This window comes from Aquarana catesbeiana, linkage group LG07, assembly GCF_042186555.1.
Source record: "Aquarana catesbeiana isolate 2022-GZ linkage group LG07, ASM4218655v1, whole genome shotgun sequence".
Classification (NCBI taxonomy): Eukaryota; Metazoa; Chordata; class Amphibia; order Anura; family Ranidae; genus Aquarana; species Aquarana catesbeiana.
In genome coordinates, this window is record NC_133330.1 from 304,541,009 (window position 1) to 304,563,126 (window position 22,118).

General features: G+C 44.5%; 1 protein-coding gene and 2 long non-coding RNA genes across 4 annotated transcripts in view; 2 read left to right on the top strand and 1 right to left on the bottom strand.

Annotated features, from left to right (window-relative positions):
- MCOLN2 (mucolipin TRP cation channel 2) overlaps positions 1-22,118 on the top strand; it is a 122,609-nt gene that overhangs the window by 65,248 nt on the left and 35,243 nt on the right. Inside the window, exons 10-11 of the mRNA XM_073593627.1 lie at positions 5,000-5,101; positions 5,208-5,330. Coding sequence (XP_073449728.1) covers positions 5,000-5,101; positions 5,208-5,330 — 225 coding nt within the window. The remainder of the gene's footprint in view (positions 1-4,999; positions 5,102-5,207; positions 5,331-22,118) is intronic.
- LOC141102573 (uncharacterized) lies at positions 6,359-7,876 on the bottom strand. 2 transcript variants are annotated; one of them, XR_012235158.1, is made up of 4 exons: positions 7,680-7,876; positions 7,418-7,574; positions 7,136-7,256; positions 6,359-6,630 (listed from the first exon to the last, which is right to left on the bottom strand). It is a non-coding gene; the product is annotated as an uncharacterized lncRNA (long non-coding RNA). The 2 variants fall into 2 exon arrangements; XR_012235157.1 differs by having other exon boundaries at positions 6,359-6,887.
- On the top strand, positions 9,519-10,755 carry LOC141103723 (uncharacterized). The gene is made up of 4 exons (XR_012235359.1): positions 9,519-9,715; positions 9,821-9,977; positions 10,139-10,259; positions 10,515-10,755. It is a non-coding gene; the product is annotated as an uncharacterized lncRNA (long non-coding RNA).

Genomic DNA, 22,118 nt, shown 5'->3' on the forward strand with positions numbered 1-22,118 from the left:
CATCGCTCAGCGGACAGTGTTCATTTGTATACCTCACACCTTGTTGCTTTGCACTATGGGTAGAAGAGGTTCAAGCACCCCAGGAACCAGAGACACTAGGGGATCTCGTTCAGGTTCTGAGGGCCCCCTGTCGGCAGCATCCTTCCCCCCTAAAGATGGACCAGGGACGGCTAGCCAGGGAGAGCCATCGGGGTCAGGGGCTACACCTGCTTCTGGCACTTCAGCCCCTGTATATATTACACAAGAGGTTTTTTCCTCAACCATTAATGGTCTAGAGGAAAGATTAATGGCCGTGATTACGTCTTCACTCAGTGGAAGAAAACGCACTAGGCTTTCCTCTGTTCCCCAAGACCCTCAGACAGAGGAGCTCTGGGATAAAGGAGATGAATCCCTTTCAGAGGATCGGGATGGGATGGATGATTCCTCTTCGGAGGATTCAGGTGGAGAGGGACCCTCTGCGACTTCCCAAGAGGAGAAAGTCTTAGTGCAGATCCTCACTGGATTGGTCCGCTCCACATTTAAGTTGCCCATACCTGAAACTGCTAAAGAATCCTCTTCTGCTTTGGGGTCACTGAAACCTTTCCAAGCAGCACATGCTTTTCCTGTTCATACTTTACTTGAAAAGCTTATTTATTCTGAGTGGGATCACCCAGACAAACGTTTTTTTCCGCCGAGAAAGTTTTCAACACTTTATCCGATGGAAGAAAAGTTTATTTAAATGTGGGGAATTCCGGCTATTGATGCCGCCATTTCCTCAATAAATAATAGCCTGACTTGTCCTGTAGACAATGCTCAGATGCTCAGGGATCCTGTAGATAAAAGGATGGAATCCCTATTGAAGGATGTTTTCTCCTTAGCAGGATTAGTGGCCCAACCTGCAATAGCAGCGATTGGAGTCTGTCAATACTTAAGAGACCATGTTAAGCAGGTCATCAAAGTATTACCTGAACAGCAGGCCCAGGGGTTTGCTAACCTTCCAGCGGCCTTATGCTTTGTGGTTGACGCCATTAGAGATTCTATCGTGCAAACCTCCCGTCTTTCACTGGGGTTGGTGCATATACGTAGAATCCTATGGTTGAAAAATTGGTCAGCCGAAGCACCATGTAAGAAGCTACTGGCTGGGTTTCCATTTCGTGGTGCAAGGTTGTTTGGAGAGGACTTGGATAACTATATCAAGAGAACCTCTTGTGGGAAAAGCACTCTCTTACCTGTCAAGAAGAAGAGTAAGCGTCCCTCTTTCAAACGGACTCTTTCCCCAGCGCCGGGGGCTTCAGCCTCCAGGCAGTCTCGACGGCCGCCTCCATCGGGGTCCAGAGACAAGAGTCAACCCCAGGGACAAAAGAAGTCCTGGGGAAAGAAGCTTACTAGGCAAAACACTAAGACCTCTGCATGAGGGGGTGCCCCCGCTCACTCGAGTGGGGGGAAGACTGCGACAATTCTCAGAGCTCTGGCAGGAGGACTTCCAGGACAGATGGGTAGTCTCCACGGTAACCTTAGGGTACAAGCTGGAGTTTCAGGAATTCCCTTCTCCTCGGTTCCTCAGATCAAATGTTCCCAGAGACCCAGAGAAGAAGCAGTCGCTCCTTCTAGCGTTAGAGCGACTTTTGTTGCAGGAGGTCATTATGATAGTTCCCGCAAAGGACCAGGGATTGGGCTTCTATTTCAACCTTTTTACGGTCCAAAAGCCAAATGGGGATGTCAGGCCCATTTTGGACTTAAGGGATCTGAACCGATTCCTAAGGATTCAATCCTTCCGCATGGAATCAATTCGAACAGTAGTTCCCACCCTGCAGGGAGGAGAATTTCTGGCATCAATAGACATCAGAGATGCATATCTGCATGTGCCCATTTTTCCTGCTCATCAGAAGTTTCTGCGCTTCGAGGTAGGAGGGCGCCATTTCCAGTTTATGGCTCTGCCCTTTGGGATAGCCACTGCACCTCGAGTGTTCACAAAGATCTTGGCTCCTCCTCTGGCCAGATTAAGGGCTCAGGGTATAGCTGTCATAGCATACCTAGACGACCTGCTCTTGATAGACCGGTCGGTAGCCTCTTTGAATGGAAACTTGAGGACCACGGTCAGGTATCTAGAACACCTGGGTTGGATCCTCAACTTAGAAAAGTCTTTCCTAAAACCAGTAAGAAGACTGGAATATTTAGGTCTGATTATACATACAAGCCAGGAGAAAATATTTCTACCCCAGGCAAAGATCACTGCTTTGAGAGAGCTGATTCTGACAGTAAGGACCAAGAAGGGTCCCTCAGTCCGCCTTTGTATGAGGCTACTAGGGAAGATGGTGTCTTCATTCGAAGCAGTTCCCTATGCTCAGTTTCACTCAAGAATGCTGCAACACAGTATTCTGTCGACCTGGAACAAGAAGGTTCAGGCATTAGACTTTCCGATGCACCTGTCGCATGCGGTGCGTCAGAGCCTCAATTGGTGGCTCATACCCGAAAACCTGCAGAAGGGGAAATCCTTTCTACCGGTTACCTGGACGGTGGTAACAACAGATGCCAGTCTGTCAGGTTGGGGAGCAGTTCTGGAACAGGCTGCGGTCCAAGGAGTATGGTCCAAGACAGAGAGGACCTTACCCATCAACATTCTGGAGATCCGGGCGATACATCTAGCTCTAAAAGCCTGGACTATCAGGCTACAGGGTTGTCCGGTCAGGATCCAGTCCGACAATGCCACAGCAGTGGCTTATGTCAATCATCAGGGAGGCACCCGGAGCCGAGCTGCTCAAAAAGAGGTGAACCAGATCTTAGTCTGGGCAGAGATGCATATTGGCAGTTTTCATCCCGGGAATAGAGAATTGGCAGGCGGACTATCTAAGTCGCCAGCAGTTACTTCCAGGGGAATGGTCTCTGCATCCCGACGTCTTTTGGGCCATATGCCAAAGATGGGGGTTCCAGATGTAGATCTCTTTGCATCCCGATTCAACAAAAAGATAGACAGATTTGTGGCAAGGACAAAAGATCCTCTTGCATGCGGGACGGATGCGTTGGTGATTCCGTGGCATCGGTTCTCACTGATTTACGCATTCCCGCCTATTCTGCTACTACCACGACTCCTTCGCAGGATCAGGCAGGAAAGGAAGTCGGTACTTCTGGTGGCCCCCGCTTGGCCCAGAAGGACTTGGTATGCAGAAATAGTAAGGATGATGGTAGGTTCCCCGTGGACACTACCGGAACGCCCAGACCTGTTATCTCAAGGTCCAGTGTTCCATCCTGCCTTACAAACGATAAATTTGACGGTTTGGCTATTGAGACCCACGTTCTGAAGAGTCGTGGGCTCTCAGGTCCTGTCATATCTACCTTGATTAATGCAAGGAAGCCAGCTTCCAGGATGATTTATCATAGAGTCTGGAAAGCTTATATAACCTGGTGTGAATCCAGAGGTTGGCATCCCAGGAAATATGTCATAGGTAGAATCCTTGATTTTCTACAGATGGGATTAGAGATGAAGCTGGCCTTGAGTACCATCAAGGGCCAGGTCTCTGCTTTATCAGTATTATTTCAGCGGCCACTTGCTTCGCATTCTTTGGTCCGAAACTTTATGCAGGGGGTGATGCGTCTTAATCCTCCGGTTAAAGCGCCCCTAAACCCCTGGGACTTGAATTTGGTCCTGGCTGTGTTACAGAAACGGCCTTTTGAACCAATAAGTCAGATTCCTTTGGTCTTGTTGACAAGAAAATTAATTTTTCTGGTGGCCATCTCTTCTGCTAGAAGAGTATCAGAATTAGCAGCTCTTTCCTGTAAGGAGCCTTATTTGATTATACACAAGGATAGAGTGGTACTACGCCCTCATCCTAGTTTTTTACCGAAGGTGGTTTCTGATTTTCATTTAAACCAAGACATTTTTCTACCTTCCTTTTTTCCAGATCCCTGTTCTCCGGAAGAGAGATCTCTACATTTGTTGGATGTAGTAAGAGCAGTTAAGGCCTATCTAGGGGCAACTACTCAGATCCGCAAGACGGATGTTTTGTTTGTGCTGCCAGAGGGTCCCAATAGAGGACAGGCAGCGTCAAAAGCTACCATTTCTAAATGGATTCGACAGTTGATCATTCAAGCTTACGGTTTGAAACAGAAGATTCCTCCGTTTCAGATCAGGGCACATTCCACAAGGGCTATTGGTGCTTCTTGGGCAGTGCATCACCGGGCCTCTATGGCTCAAATCTGCAAGGCCGCAACCTGGTCTTCAGTTCATACATTCACCAGATTCTATCAGGTGGATGTGAGAAGGCATGAGGATATCGCCTTTGGGCGTAGTGTGCTGCAGGCAGCAGTACAGGGTCCTCAGGTCTGATTGCACCCTACTTGGTCGTGGTTCCCCCCCCTCAGGTAGCATTGCTCTGGGACATCCCATCAGTAATTACTGTGGCTCTGTGTCCCGTGATGTTCGAGAAAGAAAATAGGATTTTTTAAAACAGCTTACCTGTAAAATCCTTTTCTTTCGAAGGACATCACGGGACACAGAGGTCCCACCCCTCTTCTAATACACTATATTGCTTGGCTACAAAACTGAGGTATCCCTGCAAGGGGGAGGGATTATATAGGGGGTTGAACTTCCTGATAGGGTGTGCCAGTGTCCAATCACCAGTGATACCTATATAACCCATCAGTAATTACTGTGGCTCTGTGTCCCGTGATGTCCTTCGAAAGAAAAGGATTTTACAGGTAAGCTGTTTTAAAAAATCCTATTTTTATCTTAATGCATAGAATGCATTAAGATAAACCTTTGGCCTTTACAACCCCTTTTTATGCAATAAAGAATGCTTCAGTGAGGGTATGATGCTATTGGTTAACTTTCTAGTGACCAGTACAACAGCTAATTAGAGTTTTGGTGGCAAGCCCTCCACACATGAATATATAAATATAAAGAGCTAGAAGAGACAGAGATGTCAGTTTTGTGTGAGGTTGTCCTGCAATGCTGGGGGTTGACAAAAAATACAAATGTTTTGGTATTTCCTGGTGTCTCTCACAAGCTCTTGTTCCTTCCTAGAACTTGACCTCCTATGATGTGTGCAGCCTGCTCCTTGGATCGTCCACCTTGTTGGTTTGGGTTGGTGTTATTCGGTATCTGGGCTACTTCCAAAAATATAATGTGAGTGTGTCTTGTCTAGATACTGACAGACTTTGGTGGCAAATTTATAGGTCATCACATGATACTGCAGTGCATGCTTCATTTCTTTAATATGTCTTCTCTTCAGGTTCTCATATTGACCATGCAGGCTTCATTACCCAAAGTCTTACGATTTTGCTGCTGTGCAGGAATGATCTACCTTGGGTACACCTTCTGTGGCTGGATTGTGCTAGGACCATACCATGAGAAGGTATAGGGGTGTCATATTTTTTTTTTCTTGTGGTTTCTCCTGTACAATTTAATGTGATATTGTAGCATGGAAAGATCAGTTATGTATGGCATTCAAAATTATTTGTTAATTGCACCATTGCAAAGTCAGCAGTCAACCAGCAGTGCTTTTTAATGGTAAAAATTAGCAATTATTTGGGTAAATTCCAATGCAAGTTTAGTTTAATTTCCCCAAAGTTCAACATTTAAAGTGATTGTAAACAAGCCATTCAGTTTAAAAATAGAAATTAAAGGCAAAACATTTTTGTATAGATAAAAAAAAGATTTTTTTTGTGTGTTTTTTTTTTTTTTTTTTTTTTATTGATCGTATTTCCCCTGTTCTCAGCTGCATAAGAGCTGGGGGAAGGAGAAACAGCAGCACATTGAGCTTCCCAACAAAAGGCTGTGCAAGGGGGGGTTCGGGACAAATCTCATCGTTGGAGCACAGCAGGCTGAGTTCCCAGCATAGCTAGAGAACTGACCACGTTGTGTTCTCCTGCTTAGTGTGGTCAGTTTTTAAAAGGAAAGCAGAGGGACTGACAGGAACACCAGGGATTTCACTCAAAGAGAACAGGAGACTAGGCTTTCTCATACTTTTTTTTTTTTTTTTTGTCCTTTTTAGTAGCTCGGTAAAGCCCTCAGACATATTGTGGTCCACTATAAGATTATTACAACCCCTCATTGTGGCCCACTGTTTGAGTTTGATATGCCTGATTCAAAGAAACATGGATTTCAAGAAATAAAAAAAGTCGCCTGCTAAAAATTCTGGAATTGCTTCAGGACTTTTAGTCATGGACAGCTCTTAAAGAGGAACTGCACTACCATCTGCTGATGGAGCTTTTTACAGATGTGAAAGATTGAAGGGTTATTAGATCTCATCACAGGATGGTCTGTGGAGGTCTCATATGTAGAGCAGTGCCAACGTCCTATTTTAAGTCTTAGAAAAAAGGGGGAAGGGGGGGGGGTTTAATTACCCAGGAGAACGAAACAAATGGACTTTGTAGGCACCAATCATAAAAATCAATGTAAACTTTTATTTATACACAAATTTAAAAAGAATCACAAAAACGTAAACATCTTTTTAAAAAACGCAGTACATTGCGGAAATTGGTATTAAATGTCACTACATAAATGTATGAGAACGGATCGGGGAATAGCCCCTATACCAGAGGGAGGGATAAACCCCTTCCGTTCCCATTGAATAACCTCAAACTGATATAGCTCGGTATGGCTCTACATGTTTCGCAAATTTGAATGCTTCTTCAGGAGCTTGTTTGGGTTACCTGTAATGGGAAATAGAAAAGGACATACACCAAAAAACAAAAACAAACATACAGTAGCATATTAATATTGTTTTTGCATAAAGACTTTTCAAAAGTGCGTCTCAATCAGAACCACTAAGTACCGTGAGGAAGCGATCCCAAAAGGCCCAAGATTCAACACGCATATGGTGACCTGTGATAACATGCGGGGACGTGTCTGGTAAAGAGATTTATGTCACCAGTAGACTCAAGGGGGGTAGTGAGCTAGAGAATCCCAACTGTCCAAAAAAAGGGGGGGGGGGGGTAAAAATAACCAATGTACATCTGTGGTAAAACCAGAACATTCATATGTAGAGGAGAGCATAAGGCACAGCTAGATGGGGGGTGGGGGTCAGGGAGGGAGAGAAAGAGAGAGGGGCAAGGGGGGGGGGGGAGGGGAAGAAAAAAGGGGGGGGGGGGGAGAGAGAAAGGAGAAACCAAACTGGGGGGTATAGACAGAGGAACTGGGATATAGAAAGTAATGTACCAGCCAGAGTAACTGAATCCGTCTTCAGATCAGGTAGAGGTTATGGATAATTGAGAAGCCATGCATTCAGAGACACAGCCTCCAATAACCAAGGTGCATAAGGTAATCCAGAGACTGTAATCTAAAGATGTAGATAATATCTAATTAGCCAATATTGAGACCAGCTCCTTATAGTGTGCCGTTATACCAATAAATCAAATGGCATAAACAGATCCTCATATACATGCTGAGTACAGGTATGCCTATAGGGTTAAATAATTGCACATGAAGGACTGCTCCTACCTTGTAGGGTAAGACAGGTGAGCAGGTCTTGTAAACAGCATCAATCAGCTACTTGCTTGTAAACCTGGCACAAAATAGATCTTGACTGACATGGCTGCAATAGAGCTCTGATCCTATCCCAGCAAGGAGCTATCTAATAAGCTCCCAGGACTGCCATCTAAATTAGGGAGTGAGAGAAACATCAGGTTTCATCTAGTTGCACAAACAGAGTACAGCTACAGAGCATTTAGTTTAGATTTGTATAAATCCAGCATACTCTTACCAGACAGCTTGTGTTGTTAAACAGGTAACATTCAGGCATCAGAGCGCCCTGGAGGGTAGTGGCGTGGTATGAGGCTGTTGCTGACAGCCTTAAATACACGTCCCAATCAGGTGTGTAAGACAAGCATCACCTGATTCGGCCAAAAGGAGCTGCACACTCTCACATCCCATCGCACATGCTCAGTGGTCAGATAGGCCTCTGTCATGGACAACGATGTGAGGAGGAAGAGCAGTCCTATAGGTAATAGATCTATAAGCTCCCCCTAGTGGTTCCTCCTAGATACAGCGTATGGAGCGCTGTAAAGGCTGGGACCAACAGATGGAAAGTCTGGAGATATCAATGCACACATCATGGAGTGTGCATTGTAAATCCAGGGGGAGAGGAGTAGATCTACACCAAACGCCGCAGACACCATCCCCCAAAGAGTAAGGGGAGGGCAGAATGCGGCTTACCGGCCGCACATGAGATCCAGACACCGGCAAGTTGATAGGGACCGGGGTCAGCTTACCTCAGTACTTGTAACTGGCCTGAGACGCAAGGCCAGTATACATGGTTAAAATGTTCGTTACCATGACTAGGAGCCATTTTGCACCCTCACAGGCTCAAACGACCAATAGAATTAGAATGGGTATATACACGTGTGGACACTGCTCTTTTTGCCCCTGGGTATCCACAGGTCACAAATTCCAATTGCCCAACGGTGAGACATTCTGTCCACGTTTTCGGGCAGACTGTAACACCCAAGGTGTAATATACTTGATGACGTGTAGATGTGGGATATTCTATGTGGGTAAGACCATCTGCCACCTATGGCAAAGGATACGTGACCACGTATATTACTCAACAAATGGGAAAATGCTTAGTTCCATTAGTAGACATCTCGATTTATGCCACAGATTCGACACCTCTGTTGCGACTTTTATTGTCCTAGCAGTAATTCCTCAAGACCCAAGGGGGGGTGACTGGGACAGGAGGATACTCCAACAAGAGGCCAAGTGGATTGAACGCCTGAATGCCACACGGTGGCCAGGCATTAACGAAGTACAATCCTATAAATCCTTCCTTGGATAAAAATTTAAGGTTGACCTATATGACAACCAACTAAGGCCGAATGATTCATAGCAATTAGGTAACACGTAGTTTACCATAGTCTATAGTCCCTAGAAATTTGCACTATCAATCCACTGGCCCCTCCCTCTTCAGGACAGGAGATCCCCCTGTCCACTGCTCCGCCCATCACGGGCACTTCTGCAGCTAAACACAGTCTACTATAGTCCTTGCTAGTGTTGTGTATGGATATTAGTGGTTTTACCGAGTTTAAATACTGTTTAATCGCAGGAAATCGCAAACTTGTAATCACACTGTTGTTTGCAAAATGTATATGCGTATTGTAATTCTTCTATCAGCATTAACTATTAGTATGCATTTGTAAGTTGTACCACCATGAATGGAGTAATTCCCTTCATGGTAACGAACATTTTAACCATGTATACTGGCCTTGCGTCTCAGGCCAGTTACAAGTACTGAGGTAAGCTGACCCCGGTCCCTATCAACTTGCCGGTGTCTGGATCTCATGTGCGGCCGGTAAGCCGCATTCTGCCCTCCCCTTACTCTTTGGGGGATGGTGTCTGCGGCGTTTGGTGTAGATCTACTCCTCTCCCCCTGGATTTACAATGCACACTCCATGATGTGTGCATTGATATCTCCAGACTTTCCATCTGTTGGTCCCAGCCTTTACAGCGCTCCATACGCTGTATCTAGGAGGAACCACTAGGGGGAGCTTATAGATCTATTACCTATAGGACTGCTCTTCCTCCTCACATCGTTGTCCATGACAGAGGCCTATCTGACCACTGAGCATGTGCGATGGGATGTGAGAGTGTGCAGCTCCTTTTGGCCGAATCAGGTGATGCTTGTCTTACACACCTGATTGGGACGTGTATTTAAGGCTGTCAGCAACAGCCTCATACCACGCCACTACCCTCCAGGGCGCTCTGATGCCTGAATGTTACCTGTTTAACAACACAAGCTGTCTGGTAAGAGTATGCTGGATTTATACAAATCTAAACTAAATGCTCTGTAGCTGTACTCTGTTTGTGCAACTAGATGAAACCTGATGTTTCTCTCACTCCCTAATTTAGATGGCAGTCCTGGGAGCTTATTAGATAGCTCCTTGCTGGGATAGGATCAGAGCTCTATTGCAGCCATGTCAGTCAAGATCTATTTTGTGCCAGGTTTACAAGCAAGTAGCTGATTGATGCTGTTTACAAGACCTGCTCACCTGTCTTACCCTACAAGGTAGGAGCAGTCCTTCATGTGCAATTATTTAACCCTATAGGCATACCTGTACTCAGCATGTATATGAGGATCTGTTTATGCCATTTGATTTATTGGTATAACGGCACACTATAAGGAGCTGGTCTCAATATTGGCTAATTAGATATTATCTACATCTTTAGATTACAGTCTCTGGATTACCTTATGCACCTTGGTTATTGGAGGCTGTGTCTCTGAATGCATGGCTTCTCAATTATCCATAACCTCTACCTGATCTGAAGACGGATTCAGTTACTCTGGCTGGTACATTACTTTCTATATCCCAGTTCCTCTGTCTATTCCCCCCAGTTTGGTTTCTCCTTTCTCTCTCCCCCCCCCCCCTTTTTTCTTCCCCTCCCCCCCCCCCCCCCCCCTTGCCCCTCTCTCTTTCTCTCCCTCCCTGACCCCCACCCCCCATCTAGCTGTGCCTTATGCTCTCCTCTACATATGAATGTTCTGGTTTTACCACAGATGTACATTGGTTATTTTTACCCCCCCCCCCCCTTTTTTTTTGGACAGTTGGGATTCTCTAGCTCACTACCCCCCTTGAGTCTACTGGTGACATAAATCTCTTTACCAGACACGTCCCCGCATGTTATCACAGGTCACCATATGCGTGTTGAATCTTGGGCCTTTTGGGATCGCTTCCTCACGGTACTTAGTGGTTCTGATTGAGACGCACTTTTGAAAAGTCTTTATGCAAAAACAATATTAATATGCTACTGTATGTTTGTTTTTGTTTTTTGGTGTATGTCCTTTTCTATTTCCCATTACAGGTAACCCAAACAAGCTCCTGAAGAAGCATTCAAATTTGCGAAACATGTAGAGCCATACCGAGCTATATCAGTTTGAAGTTATTCAATGGGAACGGAAGGGGTTTATCCCTCCCTCTGGTATAGGGGCTATTCCCCGATCCGTTCTCATACATTTATGTAGTGACATTTAATACCAATTTCCGCAATGTACTGCGTTTTTTAAAAAGATGTTTACGTTTTTGTGATTCTTTTTAAATTTGTGTATAAATAAAAGTTTACATTGATTTTTATGATTGGTGCCTACAAAGTCCATTTGTTTCGTTCTCCTGGGTAATTAAACCCCCCCCCCCCCCCCTTCCCCCTTTTTTCTAAGACTTTTTACAGATGTAGCTCAGTGTTTGCTCTCCTCCAATGTTGACCGTTCAATTAATTTCCGTTCTGTCCCATAGGCGAGGTGCTCCTTTAGGGCTGGAGTAGGTCCATGACCTCTTTAGCTAACCATGCTTTGTTTTCATCTTCCTGGTCATATTTTTTTATATTGGTCTAAACTGTATCTTTAGGCAGGATCCAGAAATCTGAAGATTGCTTTTGTTCAGATCCAACTCTAGGCATAAACACTTGGATCATGAATGCATTCATGCTTGTCATGGAGCAGGGTGAATGGAGATGGATATCAACACTTTCAATATTAGCTTTTCTAGTGTGTTAGGTGAGGGAGAAAAGACAAGAAATTACCCAGCACTGTCTGCAAGCATCCATAGATATAAGAAGTTGGTAGGACTGGGGGTGATCATCTCCTGGCGATGGTCATCTGTAGCGCTTTTGATAATGAGTAAATGCAGTGCTTTCAGGCTTTTAACCTGCCTTTTAACCACTTGACCTCTGGAAGATTTACCCCCCCCCCTTTCATGACCAGGCCATTTTTTACAATATGGCACTGCATTATTTTGACAATTGCGTGGTCATGCAACGATGTACCCTAATAAAATTTACAGTATCTCAAAAAAGTGAGTACCCCCCTCACATTTTTGTAAATATCTTATATGTTTTCATGTGACAACAATAAAGAAATGACACTTTGCTAAAATGGAAAGTAGTGAGTGTACAGCTTGTATAACAGTGTAAATTTGCTGTCCCCTCAAAATAACTCAACACACAACCATTAATGTCTAAACCGCTGGCAACAAAAGTGAGTACACCCCTAAGTGAAAATGTCCAAATTGGGCCCAATTAGCCATTTTTGCTCTCTGGCGTCATGTGACATGTTGGTTTACAAGGTCTCATGTGTGAATTGGTAGCAGGTGTGTTAAATTTGGTGTTATCGCTCTCACTCTCTCATACTGGTCACTGGAAATTCAACATGGCATCTCATGGCAAAGAACTCTCCTGAGGATCTGAAAAAAAACTATTGTTGCTCTACATAAAGATGGCCTAGGCTATAAGAAGATTGCCAAGACCCTGAAACTGAGCTGCAGCACGGTGGCCAAGACCATACAGCGGTTTAACAGGACAGGTTCCACTCAGAACAGGCCTCACCATGGCCGACCAAAGAAGTTGAGTGCACATGCTCGGCATCATATCCAGAGGTTGTCTTTGGGAAAAAGACGTATGAGTGCTGCCAGCATTGCTGCAGAGGTTGAAGGGGTGGGGGGTCAGCCTGTCAGTGCTCAGACCATACGCCTCACACTGCATCCAATTGGTCTGCATGGCTGTCGTCCCAGAAGGAAGCCTCTTCTAAAGATGATGTACAAGAAAGCCCACAAACAGTTTGCTGAAGACAAGCAGACTAAGCACATGGATTACCGGAACCATGTCCTGTGGTCTGATGAGACCAAGATAAACTTATTTGGTTCAGATGGTGTCAAGTGTGTGTGGCGACAACCAGGTGAGGAGTACAAAGACAAGTGTCTTGTCTACAGTCAAGCATGGTGGTGGGAGTGTCATGGTCTGGGGCTGCATGAGTGCTGCCGGCACTGGGGAGCTACAGTTCATTGAGGGAACCATGAATGCCAACATGTACTGTGACATACTGAAACAGAGCATGATCTCCTCCCTTCGGAGACTGGGCCGCAGGGCAGTATTCCAACATAACGACCCGAAACACAAGACGACCACTGCCTTGCTAAAGAAGCTGAGGGGGTAAAGGTGATGGACTGGCCAAGTATGTCTCCAGACCTAAACCCTATTGAACATCTGTGGGGCATCCTCAAACGGAAAGTGGAGGAGCGCAAGGTCTCTAACATCTACCAGCTCCGTGATGTCCTCATGGAGGAGTGGAAGAGGACTTCAATGGCAACCTGTGAAGCGCTGGTGAACTCCATGCCCAAGGGGGTTAAGGCAGTGCTGGAAAATAATGGTGGCCACACAAAATTTTGACGCTTTGGGCCCAATTTGGACATTTTCACTTAGGGGTGTACTCACTTTTGTTGCCAGCGATTTAGACATTAATGGCTGTGTGTTAAGTTATTTTGAAGGAACAGCAAATTTACACAGTTATACAAGCTGTACACTCACTACTTTACATTGTAGCAATGTGTAATTTTTTCAGTGTTGTCACATGAAAAGATATAATAAAATATTTACAAAAATTTGAGGGGTGTACTCACTTTTGTGACATACTTTGACCCCCCCCCCCCCCCCACACACACACACACACACGCAAATAGAGCTTTCTTTTGGTAGTATTTGATCACCAGTGTGTATGTATGTATGTACGTATAAATAGATAGCGATATCTATATAGAGAGAGAGATAGGGATATAGATATATCTATATATCTCTCTATAGAGAGATATCGATATATTTACCGTATATACTCGAGTATAAGCCATTTTTTAGGCTGAAAAACTCCCCCTCGGCTTATACTCGAGTGAGTCGTACTTTTTATTACTAAAACAGCGTGTGTCTCCCGCTGTGTAATGCATTCTGTTCAGCCGTCCATTGAAACAAAACCTGCCCCGCCTCCTCTTTGTCTATGATAGACAGAATGCTGATAAAGTTTCCCAGCATCGTATCAGTGTTCATCTATCACAGACGGACAAGGAGGAGGCAGGGCAGGCTTTGTTTCAATGGACGGCTGAACAGAATGCATTACACAGAGGTAGACACACTGTTTTAGTAATAAAAGGTATGGCTGCAGATGGGCACAGTGAGGCTGCAGTTGGGCATTGTTTACCGGTAGCTGCTGCATTTTCCCACCCTCGGCTTATACTCGAGTCAATATGTTTTCCCAGTTTTTTGTGGTAAAATTAGGTGCCTCGGCTTATATTTGGGTTGACTTATACTTGAGTGTGTATGTATATATGTATATATATGTATATATGTATCTATCTATCTATCTATCTATCTATCTATCTATCTATCTATCTATCTATCTATCTATCTATCTATCTATCTATCTATCTATCTATCTATAATCTCTCTCAATCAGGGAGAGAGATTATAGTTTGTAGATGCTATAACTTTTGCGCAAAATCAGTATGTGTGAACACTGAAATTTTTATTTAATTTTTTTTACTAGTAATGGTGATCAGCGACTTGTAGCAGGACTGCAATATTGCGGCAGACCTTATGACACTTTGTGGAAACCAGTGACACTAATACAGTGATCAGTGCTAAAAGTATGCACCGTCGCTGTACTAATGACACTGGCTGGGAAGGGGATAAACCGCTATGGCGATCAAGAGGTTAACTGTGTCTAGCCAGTGTTTTGTGTACTGAGTGCTGCTTTTACTAAGATTCTATTACTTCCCCGCTGACAGGACAGAGCTCTGCCTTGTTTACATAGATAGAGCCCTGTCCTGTGTGTTTTCTGGACAATCGGCGGGTGCCAGCGGTGATCTATTTGCTGGCACCCGCTGATCTGCATCTGCTATGTTTAATCACAGCATGCCGGGTTGCCAGAGGTGCGCGCCCTCTACCTGGAAGTGCCGGATCACGTACTAGGTACGTGATCTGGTGCAGCAGGGCCGCCTTGCCACCATGTATACAGGTGGTACAGTCAGCTAGTGGTTAAGATCAGTTTGAGAAGCTTCAGAGCTTGTTCACAGCAGCCGCTGCATTGCAACAAAGCATCTGGTGTCCTGTGCAGTGGGGCTGAGAGCAACGCAGTGACGATGCGCTGAGCTTGACGCCATACGCTTTTTTTCCTTCCTTTTTTTATTTCTTTTTTTTTTTTTTTAGATCACCTTTATTGATCTTTATTGAGATGTCACACAGACATCTTGCCAGCGCACTATGTCTGCACACTAGCGCAGCGCAGTGGTATGGACCAGGCACAAAGGAGACGAGGCATTTTGCCTTGTCCATGTAGTGGGACTGTGCTGGAATAGCCGCCCAATGACGTCCCACCGCATGTGGTGTGAATATACCCTAAAATGTTTTACACATGCGTTTTGATCTGCAGTTGACTTTCTTCTGACCCAACTTTTCACCTCAAACCTAAGCGCATCAGGCGTTTTTTAAATTTCCATTGAATTACATGAGGAGAGAAGAGGTTATGCTGCATCAAAACACATTGAATGAATGAATGAATGAATGAATAATTTGTAAAGCGCTACAAATTGCGAACTGAATCGCCTCAAGGCGCTAGATGTATTCTCTGTAGCCAGCTTCTAGAAAAGGAAGGTCTTTAGTTTTTTCCTGAAGGCCTGGTGGTTTTCTTCCATGCGGAGGTTGGTTGGGAGAGCATTCCATAGTCGAGGTCCTTGGACTGCAAATCTACGTTCTCCTTTAGCTTTGTAGCGGTATTTGGGAATGAGGAGGAGGTTTTGGTTAGCTGATCGAAGACTGCGATTCGGTGTGTAGTGTTTTATTTTTTCCCGGAGATATTGCGGAGCGTTTCCTTGTATGCATTTATGGGTGAGGCAGAGGGTCTTGAATGTGATCCGATTCTTCACCGTTAGCCAATGTAGGCTTTTTAGGGATGGGGAGATGGATTCCCAGGGCTTTTTCCCTGTTAACAGCCTTGCCGCCGTGTTCTGCATGAGTTGCAAGCGCGCAAGCTGGTATTGGGGTAGACCTACGTAGAGGGAATTTGCGTAGTCGAGTCGGGAATTGATGATCGTTCCCACAACTGCCGCTTTGTCCTCTTCTGGGATGAAGGGGATGAGTCTGCGAAGCAGGCGGAGGAGGTGGTGAGATCCGCTCACCACCGATCCTATTTGTGCATCCATTGTCATTCCTGAGTCAAAGATGACTCCGAGACTCTTGACTTTGGTGCTGGGGGAGATGGTCTGTCCGAGGATGGAGGGTGGTGTCCACGGAGTCTCAATTTTGGAATTTTTGTTGGCTTGCAGGAGAAGAAGTTCTGTTTTTGATTCGTTAAGTTTGAGGGAGCTAGCGGTCATCCAGTCATTGATTAAAGTGAGGCATTTCTGTAGTTGCTGATGATGATCTTTCTGTCCATTAATGCGAAAGTAGAGTTGGGTGTCGTCTGCATATGAGTGGAAGCAGAGGTCCGTTTTCCTGATGATATTGAGAAGCGGGCGGATGTAGATGTTAAATAGCACTGGTGACAAGGGTGAGCCCTGAGGGACTCCACAGGAGACTGCCCGAGATTCCGAGGTGAATGTTCCCAGTTTCACTGTCTGAGAGCGATTCTCTAAGAAGGATGTAAACCATTTTAGGGCAGAATCTGTGGCTCCTGCAACTTCTGCGAGGCGGACAAGTAAAGTATTGTGGTCCACTGTATCGAATGCTGCGCTGAGGTCTAACAGTACCAGGAGACTCGGTTCCCCGTCATCTGCTGCTTCAAGGGCGTCGTCCCATATTTTGAGAAGTGCTGTTTCTGTGCCATGGCCTGGGCGGAAGCCTGATTGCAGAGGGTCCAGGATGTGGTGTGTCTCCAGGTGGTGTTGTAGCTGCTGTACTACTGCTTTCTCTATAATCTTGGAGATGGTGTTGAGGCTTGTTATTGGTCTGCGGCAGTTAGGGTCTTTAGGGTCGAGATTAGGTTTCTTTAGCAGGGGTTTGACGATGCCTTGCTTGAGGGAGGTTGGCACAGTCCCTTCTTTGAATGATTGATTTATGAGATGTGTTAGGGTGGGGGCCAGGATGTCGGAACATGCTTTGAACAATTTGGTGGGGATGATGTCGTTCGGTGATGTGCTGTCGCGAAGGCTTCTGATGATGTTTTTAGTCGTGTCCGTGGTGATTGGGGACAAAGAAAACTTTGGTGGTTGAGTGATGTTCGTGTCGATATCCTCTTTTTGCATCGGTTGGGTGAGGTTGGTTGTTATTTTCTGATGAATTGCTTTCCGAATGTTGTCGATTTTGTTGATGAAGAAATCTGATAACTCATTGCAGAATTCTTGAGTATCGTTTGCAGGGGGCTCTAGGCAGGCCGGGTTCATTGATTGAGCAACTATTTTGAAAAGTTCCCGTGGGCGGTTTAAGGCGGATGAGATGGTGTCTGCAATATGTTCTTTTTTGGCTTTGAAGATTGCCTTGTGGTATTTCACCGTGAGTGCTTTGTAGTTAGCATGGTTTTCCTTGGTGGGATTTCTTCTCCAAGTTCTCTCAGCTCTTCTGCGTTCTTGCTTGAGTAGGGTGAGAGTGCCATTAAACCAACTCGAGTTTTTTGTGCGGACGGGTGTTCTGCGTTTTGGCGCCACGGAGTCTGCTGTTTGTAGTAAAGCATTGTTTAGGGAGTTGAGTGTTTGTTCCGTTGAGAGGTTTGGGTTTAGCGGAAGAATTTTGCTCGACAATGTAGTTTTGAAGAGTTCAGAGTGTAGTTTCTTCTGAGATCTATTCCAGTGTGTTGCTATTGCCCGTTTCTGTTTTTGGAGAGTGGTGTTGGTGGTGATTTTAAATTTGATAGCATGGTGGTCCGTCCATGGTAGTGGGGTGATGTTCAATACGTCGATGTCCATATTCTGTTTGAAGATGAGATCTAAAGTGTGTCCTGAACCATGCGTAGGAGCATTTATCAGTTGTTGCAGGCCAAGTTCTTCCATTTGGTTAACGCAGGCGGTTGCCATAGGGTCTTGGGCGGAGTTTGCCCATAGATTGAAATCCCCAAGTACCAGAAGGTTTTTGGTTTTCAAGGTGTGCATTGATGAGTGTAGATCCCACAGGAATCTTTGTTATAGACAATACTATACCTCATTGTGCCCACTAGGTCAGATGACAAATGACCATTTCTTTATGTGAATTACCCCCTGTGCTTCTCACAGAAGATAATGGCGCTGAAGTATCAAATGGCCTATAATTAAAGGAAGGAAAGGAAGATGTGCGATACACCCAAATCCTCGCTGTGTATTCCCTGTACACCGATAAATGCGATACATTATATCTCCTGGCCATTAGTCCTTAATTGGAGGATTCTGCACTTTGAGTGTCTAACTCTTCTTCTAATCCAATCTCCTGACATCTAATTAGCTATACATTTCCTCAGCCCACCCAGTATATAGATTTATGCTAAGAGCCATCTTACATGGACGTTTTGGGGATGGAGAATGATCATTAATTCAGCATTGAAGCCACAATGCACCTTCGTGCAGTATTAAAGAAAGTAATTCTATGGTTTGTCAGGTTGAGGGAAGAGCTCCCTTTTGGGGGTTTTTTCTGACCACATGTAATGGTTGAAGATACAACCCTGTTTGTATTTGTAGTTTTTAGCAATAAACTGTTGTATAGATGTATTTTAACATGCATCACACCAGTTTTATTTCCAGAGCCATGTCTTTTAGTAGAAGTCACGGAGGTGCTTTTTTTTTCTGTATTAACGCACTCCTTCAGTTCAGTAATATGCAAAAATGTATTTTCCTTATTGCTGACATATTTTAAGCAAAAGAAAAGGCAAAACTCCTTTTTGGTTTCCTTAAGGGGAAATAAAATGCAGACAGATCAATGCAAAACCATAATGCAATACAAGACACAAGTTATCACATAATCACACACAATAATGATGTTCAACAGAAAATTGACACACAAACCAAATAAAGTTGTGCAAATGTTTTCAGTAGGTCCCAAGTAAATGTAATCAGACTAGGTTCCCTATTCCACCACCTTCGTATTTCTGATGAAAACTGTAAGCTACATTACACAGACCTACCCAGAGATGTGCAGTCAGGGGAGGCAGCCATGAACATAAAAAAAAAACGATCGAGGGTTGTGGCTCGCGACCTGAGGTCACAGAGACTCCAAATTTTGAGGGTAGGAAGCTGAAGTCCTACCCCACCACTGGTCAAAATTGCCACCTATAGTTCCGGTGATACGGGGCTTCTTGTGCAGCCTGTCAGAAGCTAAATACGGAGCGGCCAGTTTAAATACAAGCTGACACACTCTGCAGAAGACTGAGAGGTTGAGCTCACAGTGCCTCTCACTTCTTGTCAGAGGCACTGAGCTTAATGGACAGCTTGGAGCCTTGGACTAATGGTAAAGCACCATTGGAACAAGCTGTCCAATAAAAATGCTGCAGTGGAGGCTCTCCTCACACTGCAGCGTCATAGAAGAGGTCATGTGTCAAAAAGACACATGTTCCCTTCCCGCCCAGCCCTATTAACTAGAAGGAAAAAGCATGAGTTTATGGGTATAAGATTTACCCACAATCCCATGTTTTTCTCACACCGTTAAGAGGGAGAATGAGAATCCTATGCTGCTGAAAAGGTACTGTTTTAATCAAGCTAAATCCTATATTATTATGCTATATGTTATAACATACTGTATTTATTGGCGTATAACACTCACTTTTTCACCATGAAAATTGGGTGCAAATAGCGCGTGCGTGTTATACGCCAATACTTAAATTTTAGCTGCCTCGGAGGGGACAGGGAAGGGGTCGGGACGAGCGCTGTCAGATTAAATACAGTGAGAATCTCCTGTTTACTTGGCAGCCTCTGTAATAGGAAGTCCCGTCTCCTGGGACGCCATTGGACCACTGTTCTGTCTATCATAGGAGATTCTCACTGTATGTAATCTGTCGGTGCTCGTCCCGCCCCCCTCCCTGTCCCCTCTAGGCTGCAGATGGGCATCGATCAGGCTGCATTGATGGCAATGGTGAGGCTGCTGCATTGATGGCAATGGTGAGGCTGCATTGATGTGGACTGATGAGGCTGCATTGATGGCGCTTGTGAGGCTGCAGATGGGCATTCTTTATTTAAAATTTAAGTTTTTTTCCTGAAACTTCCCTCTTAAAATGAATGTGCGTGTTATACGCCTGTGCGTGTAATACGCCGATAGATACGGTAATTTACTATTTTCTGTGAAATTTACTGTTTTAAAAGTTATAACTTTAAACTTCAGTAATTTGTCCGTTAAGCCATGTGCTTGAGTACAGTTTTTGAAAATCTAGTAAATTACCTTAAAAACAATATATAATAATTGTTACATAGGAGGTGAGGTCGAAAAAAGACACAAGTCCATCAAGTCCAACCTATGTGTGTGATTATATGTCAGTATTACATTGTATATCCCTGTATGTTGTGGTCGTTCAGGTGCTTATCTAATAGTTTCTTGAAACCATTGCTGCCCCCCCCCCCCCCCGCTGAGACCACCGCCTGTGGAAGAGAATTCCACATCCTTGCCGCTCTTACAGTAAAGAACCCTCTATGTAGTTTAAGGTTTAAACCAATTTTAATGGGTGGCCACGTGTCTTATTAAACTCCCTTCCGCGAAAAAGTTTTATCCCTATTGTGGGGTCACCAGTACGGTATTTGTAAATTGAAATCATATCCCCTCTCAAGCGTCTCTTCTCCAGAGAGAATAAGTTCAGTGCTCGCAACCTTTCCTCATAACGAAGATCCTCCAGACCCTTTATTAGCTTTGTTGCCCTTCTTTGTACTCGCTTCATTTCCAGTACATCCTTCCTGAGGACTGGTGCCCAGAACTGGACAGCATACTCCAGGTGCGGCCGGACCAGAGTCTTGTAGAACGGCAGAATTATCATTTTATCTCTGGAATGAATCCTCTTTTTAATGCCAATATTCTGTTTGCTTTGTTAGCAGCAGCTTGGTATTGCATGCCATTGCTGAGCCTATCATCTACTAGGACCACCAGGTCCTTCCATCCATTGTATATTACTTATGGTAATTAACCCCTTGCCACCCAGGCCAATTCTGACACTAATCTCCTACATGTAAAAATCATTTTTTTGCTAGAAAATTACTCAGAACCCCCAAACATATATATATATATTTTTAGCAGACACCCTATGGAATAAAATGGTCGTTGCAACTTTTTATGTTATTTGGCAACTTTTTATGTTATATACGGTATTTGCGCAAAAAATTTTCAAACTCGTTTTTTTTTTCTCTTTTTTGTTTTTTTAAAACTGTTTCATGAATATAAAAAAATGTTTAAAAAAATCACTAAAGTTAGCCCGATTTTTTTTTTTTTTTTTTTTTTTTCTTGTATACTATGAAAGATGATGTTACACCAAGTAATTAGACCACACTTTAAAATTGCTTACACTTGTGCAATGGCCCCAAACTTTGGTACTTAAAAATCTCCATAGGTGTCGCTTTAAAATTTTTTTTACAGGTTACATGTTAGAGTTACATAGGAGGTCTCATACTAAAATGATTGCTCTCACTCTAACGATCACGGCGTATGTAACCTGTGTGTATCTGGCTCTGATATAGCCAGTGCCTCACCAGCCACTGACCTCACCGCACGTCCCTGTACTGTTTACTACATGACAATAGTGCTGTGCCCTGAGTCGGGGATGGACTGGGAACTTTTGGCTCCCTCCAATTAATTACCTGAGCCTGATCATGATCCAGCGCGCTCTCTCTCTCTCTCTCTCTCTCTCTCTCTCTCTCTCTCTCTCTCTCTCTCTCTCTCTCTCTCTCTCTCTCTCTCTCTCTCTCTCTCTCTCTCTCTCTCTCTGCTGTCAATCAAATCAAGGGACGAGGGAGCAGGGGGGTAGGGCTGAGCCCCACTGTGGATAAGGGGATCGAGCTCATACATGTGCCATTATAGCAAGCGGCTTCCTATGGGGGCACATGGAGAAGAGGAGCAGCCCAGAGCACCGGCAGGGGACCTCAGAAGAGGAGGATGGGGGGCTGCTCTGTGCAAAATCATTGCACATAGCTGGGAAGTATGACGTGTTGTGTTTTTTTTTTAATTTTTTTAAAAAATTGTCTTTACAATCACTTTAAGGTTGCACTTACTGAAAATATTTTTTTCATACATCATGGGACACAGAGTCAGGCTAATATTCATTACCTACTGGGTTATACTTCATCTCCAGGTAAATGGACACTGGTAGACCAAAGGTCTTTAGACAGGAAGTGATCCCCTATATAACCCTTCTCATACAGGAAATACTTCAGTTTTTTTTTTTTTTTTTACCAGTGTCTGCAAGGTGGATGGCATGGTTTGTTTGAGCTCTGTGAGCTCCAGGTCTCTAGTCCCACAAACGGTT